The sequence below is a fragment of the Herpailurus yagouaroundi genome, unplaced genomic scaffold, assembly GCF_014898765.1.
Source record: "Herpailurus yagouaroundi ecotype Mexico unplaced genomic scaffold, PumYag 100, whole genome shotgun sequence".
Taxonomy (NCBI): Eukaryota; Metazoa; Chordata; class Mammalia; order Carnivora; family Felidae; genus Herpailurus; species Herpailurus yagouaroundi.
The window spans coordinates 6,421,832-6,439,249 of NW_024412391.1; the positions used below are offsets into that span (position 1 = coordinate 6,421,832).

A 17,418-nucleotide genomic window follows, 5' to 3' on the forward strand; every position below is an offset into this window, starting at 1 on the left:
ACCCATATACTCCCAAAATATTTATAAATATATCTTCTGCCACTTGACTCTGTGAAATGCAAATATGAGTAAAAGAAATATCAGAAGAAAATGTTAAAAAAAAAAAAAAAAAGCCCAGTGCTCTCTGTATTTTAAGTTGGCAACCTGGTCAAGACCCAGACTTAACAAAGTTAGAGCCATTAAAAAAAATTCCCAGCCAACCGACTGGGTGGCTCAGTCGGTTAAGTGTCCAACTTCAGCTCAGGTCACCATCTCACAGCTCGTGAGTTCGAGCCCCACGTGGGGCTCTGTGCTGACAGCTCAGAGCCTGGAGCCTGCTTCGGATTCTGTGTCTCCCTCTGTCTCTGCCCCTCCCCTGCTCACATTCTCTCTCTCTCTCTCTCTCTCTCTCTCTCTCTCTCTCTCTCTCTCTCTGAAAAATAAATAAATGGTAAAAAAAAAAAAAATTAAAAGGTTTACAAATAAACCTTTAACAAAAAAAATTCCTCAAGCTGAAGTCAAGTCTTCAAGTGTTGAAGGCAAGAGCAACCATATTCCAGGCAAGATATTTCCTCTTCGCCCATTGCCTATGACTTACACAAAAACAAATCATATTGATCACTATTCAATCAACTCCTCAGTATAAGTTTTTTCTAACAATTTTTTCAGCCCCAATTATTAGAGTGAGTTATCCAAGCACAGTGACCAGCAGCATGGGTTTGGGGGCTGAACTATCAAGACTATGAACCATCAAGACTTCTCTGAGTGCCAAGCTGCATTTCACAGATCCCTTTCCCTCTACTATTCCCTGCACTCCTGACTCCTACATCCGAGGTTGTACTGTGTTCTCCCCTTGAGGGAAGTGCCAGCTGGACTTCACTAATGTTATCTCACTGATCTCAATCCCTACGTCCCCAAAAGGGTTTTATATTGCATTCTGCCTTGGACAGAGGCAAGTTTACTCCAAAATAAAAATATAGTTTTAAACAAGGGCCATTGAGGGTCACCCAATTCTCATTTCTTTCTTAGATCTCTACTTCTCATTATAGAGATCATCAGGGCCATGGCCTCATCTGGAACCTGGAAACACACTGGAGCCTGGAGTGTCATAACAAAATCTGCTTTGTTCATTTGCATGAACTTAATAAAAATAATAAAGGCACATAAGCCATTATAGTTTGAACATCTACTATACATTAGGCACTGTGTTAGACATTTTGATATGCATTTTTTGCATGTAACTCTTCAAATTTATATTCCTCCACTTACTTGAGGTTTCTGAAAAAAACATAGCTAGTAACTTTTCCAAGACCATATAGTTAATAAACAGCAGACCAAGGATACAAACCTTGATCCAACTGACTCCAAAGCCTGTGCCATTTCCTTTATGTTTTCCCATAACTACATTTCTAAATACACAGATGTTTCCTACATACTTACTCTTGCTTTTTTACTCACATAAGGCAAAAAGCTCCTATTTAGATAACATAAGAAGTTTTATGGCTTCTCCCATGATCTCTGATTTTAGCTCCCAGTGAAAAATTCTTTGAGGTCTGTAGATAGAGAGTCTTCAGGATTCCTATCTAAAATTAAGGCTTCTCTGGGGACCACTTCACAATATTCTATTTCTATATTCCAGAAAGCGATAGATTTAATCCCAAGATAGGTATAACTAGAATGACAGCACTAGGATATCAACAGGTGATTGGCAATATCATTTCAAATTACGTATTTTGTTAAATAGCTTTGAAGGAGGAACCAGTCTGCTGTGCTGATTCCACCACATCTCTCCAACCTCCTAACATCACAGCTCCTCAAGTTTAGTCTTGGACTTCTTCTATCTATACTCACCTACTTGCTTAGTGATCTATACCATACATAATCTAACAGTGCCCAAATGTGTATCTCCATCTTGGGCTTTGCCCTTGACTGTCAGTCTCATATACTCAGCTGTCTACTCAACAGCTACATTTTGGTATCTAATCTATATCTCAAACTTAATATGTCCAACTGAACTCCAAGTCTTATTGAAGATGGACCTGCTCCACCCACAGTCTTCCCCATATAAACTGATGACAATCTGATGAGCCTGCAATTTACTCAGGCCAAAAATTCTGGAGTCACTTTTGATTCCTCTCTGTTGTCTCATTTTCAATCTACAGGAAAATCTTGCCAGTTCCACTTCAAAACATTTCCACGATCTTATTACTTTTCCCTGCCTCCACTGCTACCACCCTGGTAAGCCTAGATTATTGCAATATCCTCTTAACTCATCTCCCTTCTGCTACCTTTGCCTTATTAAACTCAACCTATTCTCAATACAATGACCAAAGTGATCTTTTAAATGTTTTTTAGTGTTTATTTATTTATTTCTGAGAGAGAGAGAGAGAGAGAGACAGAGAGAGAGAGACAGAGCACCAGCAGGGGAGGAGCAGAGAAACAGGGAGACACAGAATCTGAAACAGGCTCCAGGCTCCGAGCTGTCAGCACAGAGCCTGACTCAGGGCTCAAACTCAGATCATGATCTGAGCCAAAGCCGGACGCTCAACCGACTGAGCCACCCAGGAGCCTCCAAAGTGATCTTTTAAAATGTAAGCCAAGTTTTACCACTTGCCTCTGCTAAAAACCCTGCAAAGGCTCCCCATCTCAGAATAAAGGACAAAGCCTGCACAGTGGTCTATAAGGACCTTAAAAATCCCACAGCCCCTTTGATCTAATCTCCCACCTCTCCTCCAGCCACACCAGCCTTCTAGCTCTTCTTTGAGCATGTGAGACACTTACTTGCCTCAAAATTTTTGTACTTTTCCCAGATGCATGCATGGCTTACTTCCTAAAATTTTTGCTTAAATGTTATTTTCTCAGCAAAGTCTTATCTGACTACCCTGTTTAAAATTAGAACCCCCACCTCTGATGGAAGTACATGTAAATATTCATCTTCTATGAAAATTTGACAATGCATATGAGAAACCTTATAATTATGCTTATTCACTGCTTTTAGGCTTCTGCTTTCACAGCTTTTCAAAGATGTTTGCTGTAGCACTATAAAGAGCAAAAAACAGGGTGATTTGTGGTGGTAATAAAAGTGTCCAGCCAAGAGGCTGTGGAGAAATGGAAACCCTCTTGCACTGTTGGTGGGAATGCAAACTGGTGCAGCCGCTCTGGAAAACACTGTGGAGATTCCTCAAAAAATTAAAAATAGATCTACCCTATGACCCAGCAATAGCACTGCTAGGAATTTACCCAAGGGAGAGAGGAGTGCTGATGCATAGGGGCACTTGTACCCCAGTGTTTATGGCAGCACTTTCAACAATAGCCAAATTATGGAAAGAGCCTAAATGTCCATCAACCAACGAATGGATAAAGAAGATGTGGTTTATATATACAATGGAATACTACTTGGCAATGAGAAAGAATGAAATCTGGCCATTTGTAGCAACGTGGATGGAACTGGAAAGTGTTATGCTAAGTGAAATAAGTCAGGCAGAGGACAGGTACCCTATGTTTTCACTCATATGTGGACTCTGAGAAACTCAGCAGAGGACCAGGGGGGAGGGGAAGGGAAAAAAAAAAAAGAGGTTAGAGTGGGAGAGAGCCAAAGCATAAGAGACTGTTGAGAACTGAGAGCAAACTGAGGGTTGATGGGGGGTGGGAGGGAGGAGAGGGTGGGTGATGGGTATTGAGGAGGGCACCTTTTGGGATGAGCACTGGGTGTTGTATGGAAACCAATTTGACAATAAATTTCATTTTAAAAAATGTCCAGCCATCGACTGTTGCTTATAAAAAAAAATAAAAAGCATTGCAATCATAAACAATAATATATCCGGTCATTTAAAATGGTATTGTAGAAAGAGCAGAATCAGATGTATAAATACAGAGAACAAACTGAAGTTTGCTGGAGGAAAGGGGGTGGGGGATGGTCAAAATGGGTGAAGGGGAGTAGGAGATACAAGCTTCTAGTTATGGAATGAATAAGTCATGGGGGGGCGGCATAGCATAGGGTATTTCAGTGATATCGCAGTACCATTGTATGGTGACAGATGGTCACTATACTTCTAGTGAGCACAGCATAACATGTAGAGAAGTTGAAACAGTATGTCATACACCTGTAACTAATGTACCAATGTGTGTCAACTATACTCAGATAAAAAAAAACGTAAAAATAAAACAGGAAAATGGTTTTGTAGAAGAATATGTAATGGCAAGAAAACTTTAAGTATAAAGTTCAGTTTATAACATAGTATAGATGTTATGGTTCCATTTTTGTGCCCATAGCTATTCGCTGAACACTAATCTTAACACTGAGGGACAGGAGGAAAACAAACAAAAAGATCCCTGTCCTCATGCAGTATACATTCTATCTTAAGGATACAGGCAGTTGGGGCACCTGGGTGGCTCAATCGGTTAAGCGTCTGGCTTCGGCTCAGGTCATGATCTCATGGTCTGTGAATTTGAGCCCCGCGTCGGTCTCTGCTGACAGCTCAGAGCCTGGAGCCTGTTTCAGATTCTGTGTCTCCCTCTCTCTCTGCCCCTCCCCTGTTCATGCTCTGTCTCTCTCTGTCTCAAAAATAAATAAACGTTAAAAAAAATTAAAAAAAAAAAAGGATACAGGCAGTTAAAGAAATTTAAAATTTTATTGTCAGATAAGTGCTATGGTAAAAAATAAAACGAATTTGGGAGTACTGAGATAACATTTTTTTAAGTTTATTTTGAGAGAAAGAGAGCACATGGGGGAGGGGCAGAGAGAGAGGAGACAGAATCCCAAGCAGGCTCCTCACTGTCAGTACTGAGCCCCACACAGGGCTCAATCTCACAAACTGTGAGATCATAACGTGAACTGAAATCAAGAGTCGGGCGCTCAGTGGACTGAGCCACCAGGCACCCCATGGGATAACATCTTAGAGGAAGAACGGAGATTCACTTGGCAAAGATGACCCCAAACCTGAGCATGTTCTGAGACTCCGGGGGGGGGGGGGGCGCGGGGGATGCACCTGGGTGGCTGAGTCGGTTAAGCCTCCGAACTTAGGCCCAGGTCATGATCTCACAGTTTGTGAGTTCGAGCCCCACATCAGGCTCTGTGCTGACAGCTCCGAGCCTGGAACCTGCTTCGGATTCTGTGTCTCCCTCTCTCTGCCTCTCCCCTACTCATGCTCTGTCTGTCTCTCTCAAAAATAAATAAACATTAAAAAAATTAAGAATCCTTGGGAATGCCAGGAAAGCAGTAAATGGATTGGAAGGTGTTGTGGGAGGTGGCATCTCCATTCCTAGAGACATCATGACTAACACGTAGTGAGAATGCCATAATCGGGGTGAGGGAGTGGCATGGGGATGTGTTTATGGCGAGGTGTAATAATAAAGTGTGACAGAAGGTGGGTCCTGCGTCTGAGTGTACCCACATGATGCTGAGGACAAAAAAGCAAAGGAAAGGCAAAGGGTGTGAGAGCTCTCCAGGGACATCTAGAACATGAATCTCAGAAGTAATGATGTGGCTGGCAAGTGCTCCCACCAGAACCCTGGGAAGACCCAAAGCCAGCTGGTACAAAGCTAGGGGCTTTGGGGCTCATCAAATGGAACACCAGCCGTTCCTCCAACTCTTTTTCTAGTTCCGTAGAAATACTCAGGGTGCTGAATTACAAAACCTCATTAAAGGAAAGAAAGCCTGAACTGTTGACACCTATCTTTTTCTTAAAGTTTTAATTTAAATTCCAGTGAGGTAACAGAGAGGGTAATATTAGTTTCAGGGGTAGGATATAGTGACTCAACACTTCCATATTGACACCCAGTGCTCATCCCAAGTGCCCTCCTCAATCCCCATCACCTAGGTCACCCATCCCCCACCCACCTCCCCTCTGGTAACCATCAGTTTGCTCTCTAGAGTTGAGTTTGTTTCTTGTTTTATAGTCATCTTTTACCCTATATTCAATATAAGTTCATCTCAACATGATAACTGTTAATTAAATTGATGACACATCAGGAAAACTTCAGTGCTTTTAATGCTCTTTAACCTTTGCTGCACATTGGAACTGCCAGGGGAGACTTAAAAGACATAATGCTTAGGTCCCATCTCAGAGATCCTAATTTATTGGCTTTGGGCAGGACCTGAGCATTGGGATATCTCTTATGCAACCAAAACTGAAAATCCAAAACTAACTTGCACCATAAAGCTTACATTATCTATGGCTTTCTCAGAATTTTACAGAATACTAGAGACTGTGAAAAACAATCTTTTAAAAGCTCATGTTTACTAATGTTTCATACTACCATATAGAAACACATTAGCTTTTGTGTATTAACCTTATATACAACTATCTACCTTTCTAAGTTAACTTATTTCCTAATATTTTTTAGATTATTCGGATTTTCTACGTACATAATCATATCTTCTTAAAATAATGACAGTCTTAATAGTATGATGTATAAACCTGTCAAATCACTAAGTTGTACACCTGAAACTAATGTAACATTGTGCATCAACTATACTCAAATAAAAAAGGAAAGAACATAATGGCAGGTTTATTTCTTCTTTTCCAACCATTATATCTGTAATTGCTTTAATATGACTTTAGGTATATAATTCAGTGGTTTTGCATATATTCACAGAGTTAAACAATTATCACCACTAATTTTAGAACAGTTTTCTTGACCCCAAAAGAAACCCTGTCCCCATAGCAGTCACTACCCATTAGCTCTATCCTCCAGCCCCTGGAAACCTCTAACCTAATTTCTAGCTCTATAGATTTGACTATTTGGGGCCTTTCATATAAGTGAAATCATATAATTAGTATTGTGACAGGCTTCTCTCCTCAGCACGTTTCCAAGTTTCATCTATGTTATAACATGTATCACTACTTCTTTCCTTTTTACAGCTGAATAATATTCCACTGTATGAGTGTGTGTGTGTGTGTGTGTGTGTGTGTGTGTGTCTGTGTGTGTATGTATGTATAATGCCACATTTTGTTTATCCATTCATATGATGATGGACATTTGAGTTGTTTCCATTTCTTGACTATTAGGAACAATGTTTTCATGAATATTCACGCACAAGCTTTTGTGTAGACATGAATTTTGGATTTCTCTTGGCTGTATACCTATGAGTGAAACTGCTGGATTTTATAAGTATATGCTTAATATTCTGAGGCACTGCCAAGCTGTTTTCCAAAGTGGCTGCACCAGGTTATATTCCTACCAGTAATGAATGAGAATTCCAATTTCTTCACATCTTCACCAACATGTAGTATTGTCTTTTTTATTATAGCCACCTAGTAGGTATGAGGTGCTATCTCATTGTGGTTGTGACTTGCATTTCCTTAACGACTAAGGATGTTGGCCACCTCCGTGTGCTTGTGGGCCATCGGTATACCTTCTTTGAAAAAATAACTATTCAAAGCCTCAGGTCCAGTTTTTTATTAGAAGGTCTTTTTACGATAGAGGTATAAGAGTTATTTATATATCTCAGATACTAGTCCCTTATTATTTGCAAATATGCAAATATTTTGTCCTATTCTATAGTTGCCTTTTTACTTTTTTGATGGTGTCCTTTGAAACACAAATGTCTTTTTTAATTGTTGAAGTCTGATTTATCTATTTTGTTGTTGTTACTTGTATTTCTGGTGTCATATCTAAGAAACCGTGGCTTAACCTAAGGTCACCAAGATTTATCACCATAAGTTTGTACCTAAGAGTTGTGTAATTGTAGGTATTACACTTAGGCCCATGATATATTTTTAGTCAATTTTTGAACAGTGTGAAATACGGATCAACTTTACTCTTTTCTATGTGGGTATCCAGCTGTTCCAGCAAACTTTGCTGAAAATATTTCTTTTATTGTTGAATTGTTTTGGCACCCTTGACTAAAGTCATTTCACCATAGTGTGAGGGTTTACTTCTGGACTCTAGATTCTGTCCCATTCATTCATATTCTGTCCTTACACAAGTACCACACTGTCCTGATCACTATAGCTTTGAACTAAATTTTGAAATTGGGAAGTGTGAAGCCCCCCAAATTTGTTCTTTTCCAAAATTCTTTGGGTTATTATGGGTCTCCAGAAAAATCATATAAATTTTGGGACAAGCTTGTCAATTTCTGGGGAAAAAAAAGCCAACTGGGATTCACATAGGGATTGTATTTATCTGTAGATCAATTTGGGGAATACTGACATATTAACAATATTAAGTATTCTAATCCATGAACACGGGATGTCGTTCCATTTATTTAGGTCTCTTTAATTTCTTTCACAATGTTTTAAAGTTTTCAGGGTGTATTATACTTCTATTAAAACATTCCTATGTATCTTATTCTTTCTAAATTAACTGTAAATGAATGTCCTCTTAATTTCATTTTTAACATATTCATTACGAGTGCACAGATACACAACTGATTTTTGTATATTGACCTTGTATTCTGTAACCTTTCTGAAGTTGTTTATTATTTATCATGAATTCCCTAGGACTTTCTATATTCAAGATTTACTATCTTGTAAGTCTTTTCAAAAAACAAACAACTTTTTAATATATATGTCAGAAGAAGCAATACACACAAAGAGATAAGAGAATTTAACAAAAGATTTATGAAGATGTAGGCAAGGTTAAAGGAAATAACAAGGGATGATGAAGTACCCACATACTCAGGAAGCCACTGCCAAAGCACATTTATCTGGCATTTATATACTACTTTCTGTATCTCTAATTATTCCTTGCCAGTGCAAATATTTAAAATTATTTTTCCCAAAGACTAGTATAATAATAACATTGAGGGTAAATATTTATAGTTACTACTATGCACCAGGCACTCTTCTATGCACTTCGCATATATTAATTCATTTAATCCTCATGAATTTATGACCAAAAAAAAAGCCTTTTCTGCTATACAGTGGTATATGTGTTCTTATAAAACTTCAAACTCTATAAAATCATATACAGAAAAATTAAAGAGCTTGTGAGGAAAATAACATTGAATTATACTACTGAAAACTTATGCATCTTTGTAACCAGAGCACCAACTGAAATAAAAACAATCCTAATAAAAATCCTAAAAGAGTGCTCACTTCAGCAGCACGCATACTAAAGTGAAACAATACAGAAAGATTAGCATGGCCCCTGTGCAAGGATGACAGAGAAAAATAAATGCAAAAAAAAAAAAAAAAAAAAAAGTCCTACAAAGATGTGTCTCAGCCAGCCTTTGCACTCAGCATCAGTCACATAATTGACAACCCTTAAACTGGGGTTTGTTCTTCCTTCAAATCTTTGAGGGCAGTAATTTCTAGAGATCAGTTTCATTACAATTTAAAAATCTGAATCAGAGAAGGCCTCATCTAACAACACACTTAAAAAAAAAAAAACAACAACACTGGATGAATGTTTTCGCAGATACCTAATCTTTATTCACAATTTTTCCAGTAACTTAACGTGGTGTAGAATGTAGAGGTTCTTGAAGCCACTCTACTATTCCCACCAAAGGAAAGCACTTCAGTTACGTTTTCAGATTTTTTCTTAAAAGCCATATATTGGTAAGGCTTTCCTTACCAATAGTTTCTTTTGTCTTCAATCTATATGCTGATTTTTTTGGTCTATTTCTCCCATTTCCATTACTTCCCTCTATCACATATTGTAGCACTGGCAATTATTTGTGCTAGATACTTAGAATCATTTCCAGTTATACACAACATTGACTCCCTTAATACAAGTGTGAATGTGACTTCACATTCCTGCCAAATCCTTTAGAACTTCAAGATCTTCCTTGATTGCTAAAACATTTCAGAATTTGCTCACTAACTTCATGATCATCAACCCACTAAGCCTTCACTGACATTTTTATAATTGACCCCCTGTATATAATCAATACAAAAATAGGTCACTAGTCAGAAAAATACTTCTAAACTTTTCTTCTTGGTGTTATTTGAAAATAAGAATAAAATACTAAAATAGAACGTAATGCAAAATTTTTTTCTGCATTCTACTGAGGAGTGTCATAGTTGTGATCTACTCTTCCTCAAAGTTTTATGAACTTTTCTTTGAAATATTCTTATGATATCCTTGTAAACTTTCCTCTCTGATATTTTTAAATTCTTCTGTAATGTGCTTAAACATGAAGGCTCCCCCCACCTTCTCTGTTTTGTTTGACATCCTTTTGTGTCTTTCAATCCTTGGTCATTAATTCTTCAACCATTTCATTCCTTCCCCTCATTTCTCCCATCTCCTCTGGGACTCCAGTCACACAATAATTATTCCATTATTTCTATGTGCCATATAGCTTTTCTCTTCTTTTACATTTTCCATCTTTTTATGCTTCCTGCTACCTTCTGAGAGAGTTCTTTGAGCTGAACTTCCAGTTCAGATTATAAATCTTCATTAGCTCACCATCAGCCACATCAATTCTGCTCCTTAATCTAATTCTTGAGTACTGCATTTCATTTAACTTAAAAATACATATTTCAGAAACCAAAAAGAAATCAGATTTTTCCTCGCCCCAGAGCCTGTTGACTAGGGCAGGTGTGTGACCTAGAATCAGCCAACCAGAGGCTCACAGGCAGGACTTTGGACCTTGGAGCTGTGACTCAGAGGGACACACTCTCAAAGGTGGGGCAGTGTCACAGACACAATGCCGACAGTAGAAATGTGAGAGCAAAGTGCCAGCATCAGTCCCTATAGAGTGACCTGGTTGTGTTCTCAGCTGTTTATATTCTCTTGGTTCCCATTCTGATCTTGACTTTCCAGCCTTCCCACTGATTCTGTGAGACAGCCAATTTCTTCCAACAGATGTATTTTCTCCTTAAGTCATTTGAAGTTGGACATGAGGTGGGCTATGGGAAAAGTACAGGACAGCTGAGGCACTAATTTCTTCCTTCTACAGCTCAGATTCTATAGATACTGTCAGAAGTTAAAGTTCAAAACAGAAAAGTTGAAAACATATTACTTAAAGTTATAAATTTAATGACAAATAAATAAAACAAATCAAATTTAGGAGAGGGGAATGGTTTGGGTTGAGATAATGCCCAAACTTTGATGAATGGGCTTCAAAAGTTATAGTTCAAAGTTTATAAACCAAGTAAGAAAGCAAAATCGAGTTGAGAAAATAATCACTAGAAGAACTATGGCAAATGGCAAAATATGACCATATCCAGGCAGTAGGACTAATAATAGGGAGCTGAATGAAAACTCGTTACTTTTTGAAACTTTTTAGACTTCCTGTAGGCTGCATCATCACAGATCCTACTGCATAATAGAAAGGAAGGCTAGTAATGTCTACACACACACACACACGCACACACACACGCACACGCACACGCACACATGTGCACGTGGTTCCAGTTGCAGCTCTGAGAATGCAAATTAGGAAAGATGCAATTACATCGGAATCAATTCAAGAGCACAGATTTGCCTTCTGATTTGTTTCCTTGGATAAAATACAAAGCAGCCTCACCACATCATGAACTAAATCATGTTGAGAAAAGGAAGAAAATCCAGTCCCTAAAAGTGGGTAAATGCAAGTGTTTTGTCCCTAGGAAAAGCAAGTCATAGAAACTTCAGTTGTGATTGGGGATCTCGGCTCCCAGGCAACCCACCAATACCAAACTTGAAAGATTAGTTATTTCACCTGTTGAAACACACTCATAAACTTGGGCATTCCACCGGCTAATCCTAGCATGAAGTCTTATAAGCACGAACAAGAGGAACTTAAGGTTTACTGGAAAGAGCACAAGACCTGTGGTCCAAACTCTGGGAATGTTTTACCGGCGAAGTTTACCAGCTGATGATCTTGAGCAAATCACTGCTCCAGCCTGAGTTTTGTGACCTATAACATAAAGATAGAAATGCTAACTACATGGAGTTGTTACTAAAATCAAACGAGATAATGGACAATATATGAGAATGCCTGATAAAATGGAAAGCCTGACACAAATGGTTGGTACTATTATTATCGTTATTGCAACAGTTGGTCATAAAGGACATCTGGATAGATATAGGCATGGCATAATGGAAAGTTCATCCTACTACTAAAAATACAACCAAGGGGAAGCGTCTCTACTTGAAATGGATGGATATTATCATTCCCAGAAGACAAAAAGACAGTGCCGGACCTCACCCAACTCACAGTGACATCAGAGAAGCGAGTTCTCCCTGAATGGTGACTAACATCCACATGTGTCTAGCATGTATTTCAGTTCTCAGCTTTAGGTAAGGAAAAGACACATGTTGGGGAGAACAGATAAGTAAAAGTGGATTAATTAGCATGGTTCAAGAGAAGTGAACAAAATGTTAGGTTTATCAGTTGAATTCCAGATCCCCTGGAACTGAATCAAAAGAAATGTGTTCAAACAAGGCTAAAAGGAAGACTGAGAAAGTTCATAAAAAGAAGGATGGGATTCAGAGAAGCCTCAAGCAAAGCTAGCTTGTTTACATGGTACCATGATGTCAGGGGATAAGCCCAGGACCCAGAGCCAGGAAACTGAGTTTTGGTCCCAGAACTGCCATGGGCTCTCACTTTCTTTTTTTTTTTTTTTCTTTTTTCTTTTTTTTGAAGAAGAAGAAGAAGAAAGAGAGAAAGAGCATGAGCAGGGGAGGAGCAGAGAGAGAGAGTCACACAGAATTCAAAGCAGGCTCCAGGCTCTATGCTGTCAGCACGGAGCCCCATGCGGGGCTCAAACTCACGAATCGTGAGATCATGACCTGAGCCAAAGTCGGACGCTCAACAGACCGAGCCACCCAAGCGCCCCAGGGCTCTCCGTTTCTTTATAAAATAAAAGAGGAATTGTAAAGGGCGCCTGGGTGGCTCAATTGGATAAGCGTCTGACTCCTGGTTTTGGCTCAGGTCACAATCTCACAGTTCATGAGTTCAAGCCCTGTGCTGGTCTCCATGCTGACAGCACAGAGCCTGCTTGGGATTCTCTCTCTCACCTCTCTCTCTGCCCCTCCCCTGCTCACGCGCATGCATGCTCTCTCTCACTCTTTCTCTCAAAATACACATTAAAAAAAAAGAGGAACTGTAAGACTAGTTAATGTAACTAATTGATAATTTAGAAAATACTAACTTACTATATTCTAGGTGGTATTCTAGGCATCAATAACCTAGGAGAAAACAAAAAGAGACGCAGTTCCTGCTGCCATGGATTTGACATTCTAGATGATCTCCATCCAACTCAAAGACTTAGTATGCTAAAACTCTGATTTCAGCCTGCAGGGAAACCAGAGCAGACAGTCAGGATGGCTAGTTGACCAAGGAAGATGAAGCTTCACACATTCAGGGAGAAGTGTCCTTTTTTGTGAGCAGAAGCAAGTGGCCGCCACTCCCATCTTGCTCCAGTCTAGGTCCTGGGCTTTGGAGTTTAATATAGAACATGGCAGCCAACTGACTTTTATCCTAAAAGGCAAGTCTAGGACTCAAAGAAACTTCTAGAAATATAAAGATATTTTGTTTTGTTTTTCAGTTAGGTAACTAGACCTACTACCGTAGAGAAATGGGAAAATTATTTGATAACTTCTTTTTTTTTTTTTTTCAACGTTTATTTATTTTTGGGACAGAGAGAGACAGAGCATGAACAGGGGAGGGGCAGAGAGAGGGAGACATAGAATCGGAAACAGGCTCCAGGCTCTGAGCCATCAGCCCAGAGCCTGACGCGGGGCTCGAACTCACAGACCGTGAGATCGTGACCTGGCTGAAGCCGGACGCTTAACCGACTGCGCCACCCAGGCTCCCCGATAACTTCTTTTTTTAAAAAACTTACCTAAAATGACTAACATTAGTGGATAAGTGAAACTTAATAAAAATGATCGATCTCTATATTAATTGCTCCTAATCTCTGTTCCCTATAATAGGAAAAACACAACTTAAATATGCAATTTAAAAAGAAATGAATTATTTGGTATATGTAAACAGAATATAACACCTATTTTACCAAACATAAAGCCCCAGTCTTGATTTCTATAATACAATAAAACAATTATACTTTACAGTGCTAACAGTGAAACAGTATTAGTTTTTATTCTGTACTTCCTGTAGATCATCTGTTGATTTGGTGTCAGAGAAGAAAAAATTTTACAGACATGAATGTCAGCTCCCTTATAAACAGCTACCAAAAACTGACTCAAAAGAGTATTCTGAGCACTCGTTTCTCTCCAGATCAAGGGCCTCAGGATCTCCAAGCATACAATATCTTCCACAGGATTCTCTAACACGTCTGCTTCATCCTGGGATTCCCCATGATCAATATGACAGAATGAAGAGAAGGACAGGCAGCCATGAGGGTCTTGGAAATGAAGACAACAGGGAGATTAGCAGAATACTTGGAGGTGATGGGAAAGGGGCTGGCCAGGATATAAACCACGCGAAGGATAAGGAAGCAGGTCAAGGGCTTCAGGGCAGTGATGTGAGGGTGGGCCCAAGCATCTTTCCTACAGCTGTATGCACCTTCATCTTCTTGTGGTGTCTACACAAAGAGACAATCAATCGGCATCCCAGAAGGAACAAGAAACACCATGAAAGGCAACCCGCTTCCTGCAGTGAGCTTTAATATATACATGTAGTACCAGTTTGAAAGGGTGCACATAATGCTGTTGTTGCCTTGGGAAGGATTTTGGATGTTAAGCCAATGTGGGCCACAAGTAACAAATTTATCATGAGGTACCCCAGAAGGCACCAGAGACTCAGGCGATAGGCCCTCTGCTTCAGCCATAGACAGACAGGGTAGGGTGTTCAAGGGCTGTGATCTTCCTACAGTAGAAGACACTGAGGAAAGTGGCAAACCACAAGCTGGCCTGGGTTAACCAGGATCCAGAAGACACTGAGGTAGCAAAGCCAACGGCTGCTCTGGAAAAGCGGAAACAGGGTTAAGTCCATCATAATCAGCCACCACAGGAGAAATCAACAAACGGCCAGGCCCGGGACAATGAGGTTGTATAAGGACCCGTTGAATTTTCTGACCCATTCTCCAAAACTCCAAACCACAAGGACTCCATTTCCAACCAGGCCAATGAGAAATTCGGCCACTCTCACCATCATCAGCAGTGCTAGGGCGGCAGACAGTATGGCTGGGGTCAGGAGTCTCTCACTTCCTTCACAGAAAATGTCCTGCCTCAACAGATGAATGTGTGTGGCTCCTGGCTGAGCTTCAGATCCCCGGAGGGTGATGCCACACTCAAGGTAAGTTTTCATACTACAAAATCTGGATTTGGCCTTGCCCTTCTGGAACCTGTCCTCTAAAACTGAATAGCTGTAACCAGGCACAGAGAATTTAGAAGTTATGACCCCTCCGTATTTGCACCCACATGAACACACTGAACCTACACTCAGAGATTTGAAGCAGGACCATAGACACCAACTCCCCTTCTCAAGGGTCATGGGCTAGCATCTAGACACCAGCACATAATACAGTAAGAAGACCAAATCCAAACATTCTCTGGTTGTTTTTTTTTTGGGGGGGGGGGGGCTTGGGGGCTTTTTTTAGAGAGAGAGCACAAATAGGGGAGAGGGGCAGAGGGACAGAGAGAAAGAATCTTAAGCAGACTCCACACTTAGCATGAAGCCTGATGTAAGGCTCAATCCCACAGCCCTGGGATCATGACCCGAGGTGAAATCCAGAGTCAGACGCTCAACCGACTGAGCCACCCAGGCTCCCCCGTTCTCAGGTTTTATACAGTGCCAAATGTGAGCTTATATTATAAAAAATTAATTTTATTCTCATAAAAAGTACTTTGAACATATAAGCATGAGAGCTGGATACAGCTGAATTTAAAATATATTTCATTACCAAAAAAATAATAACAAAGTAGAATATATTTCATTATCAAAGAGGAAAGTAGGGGAAGTTTTAAGGAAGAAAACAATCAGAGAATAAAAACACAGTATATTTAGGTGCCAAATAATTTTTTAAAAATGTAAGTTAGGGAAAGGAACCATTACTGCTAATCAAGGTCTTTAAGGCCATCTTTCCTTTATGATCAATTATCCACACACACATGACTCAGCATATATCTCATACTGGAGTCTTACAGAAAGGAAATGAGCTCAAATAAGCAAAAAAAGACTAGTACAGTTAATCAAGAAATATAGGAGGGGCGCCTGGGTGGCTCAGTCGGTTGGGCGGCTGACTTCAGCTCAGATCATGATCTCGCGGTCTGTGGGTTCGAGCCCCGCGTCAGGGTCTGTGCTGACAGCTCAGAGCCTGGAGCCTCTTTCAGATTCTGTGTCTCCCTCTCTCTCTGACCCTCCCCCGTTCATGCTCTGTCTCTCTCTGTCTCAAAAATAAATAAACGTTAAAAAAAAAAGTTTTAAAAAAGAAATATAGGAAAAGTGATTCATTTATTTTCCAGATTCCAACTTCCTTGGGACCAGCCCAACACAGATGTTTGTAGAAGGGCAAATTATAAGATAGCCTCTAACATTTCCACCCATTGGTGGACATGTCCTGAATAATCCTTGAGCAGTAGTAGGACTATGAATAAAACAGCTTATCACTTCTGTGATTGGGTTATATTATATGGCAAAGATGAAGGACTTCTGCAAATGTAATTAAATCACTTGCATTTGAGCTACTCAAAGATTACTGAGCAGATCTAACCTAATCAGTCAAAGTTTGGAAAGAGAAACTGGGCCCTCCTTCTGGCCTTAAAGAATCTCACCAGACCATGAGAAAGACATATGGCAATAAACTGTGGGGTGTTGAGATGGGACCCCAGAAGACAGCCAGTAGGAAAACAGGGTCCTTGGTTTAACAACCACAAGGAACTGAATTCTGCAAACAATGAGTGGGCTTGGAAAAGCACCCTGAGCTCCAAAAAATCAGCCTAGTCAACATCTTGATTACAGCTTTTAAGACTCTGCACAGAGGGCCCACTTAGGCTGTGCCTGGACTCTTTATCCACAGAAACTGGGACATAAATGTGTATGCTGTTTTAAACAGCTAGGTATGTGTTGCTACACGGCAAATAGAAAACAAATACAGTGGTCAAACCAGGCCAGAAACTATGAGGAAATGAGGAGAAAGAGTAATTGAATAAGAAAAAAGGAGGAAGGCTAGGCTAGCTTCTTAAGAAGGCAGCATGGACTGCAAAGGAAACAGTCAACAGAACTAAAAAACAACCGATGGAATGGGAAAAGATATTTGCAAATGACATATCGGACAAAGGGTTAGTACCCAAAACCTATAAAGAACTCACCAAACTCCATACCCGAAAAACAAATAATCCAGTGAAGAAATGGGCAGAAGACATGAATAGACACTTTTCTGAAGAAGACATCCAGGTGGCCAACAGACACATGAAAAGATGCTCAACGTCACTCCTTATCAGGGAAATACAAATCAAAACCACACTGAGATATCATCTCACACCAGTCAGAGTGGCTAAAATGAACAAATCAGGAGACTATAGATGCTGGAGAGGATGTGGAGAAATGGGAACCCTCTTGCACTGTTGGTGGGAATGCAAACTGGTGCAGCTGCTCTGGAA

The 17,418-nt window shown here is 40.0% G+C and overlaps 1 protein-coding gene and 1 non-coding gene across 2 annotated transcripts; one reads left to right on the plus strand and one right to left on the minus strand.

Annotated features, from left to right (window-relative positions):
* Positions 1-9,012: 9,012 nt before the first annotated feature.
* On the plus strand, positions 9,013-9,114 carry LOC121028999 (U6 spliceosomal RNA). The gene has a single exon (XR_005789526.1). It is a non-coding gene; the product is annotated as a U6 spliceosomal RNA (small nuclear RNA).
* Positions 9,115-13,887: 4,773 nt separating this feature from the next.
* TAS2R5 (taste 2 receptor member 5) lies at positions 13,888-15,124 on the minus strand. The gene is given in 6 exon segments (XM_040473064.1): positions 13,888-14,368; positions 14,371-14,419; positions 14,421-14,551; positions 14,554-14,656; positions 14,659-14,733; positions 14,735-15,124. Coding segments are annotated over 6 exon segments (1,014 nt in total). The 3' UTR covers positions 13,888-14,102.
* Between the last annotated feature and the right edge of the window lie 2,294 nt (positions 15,125-17,418).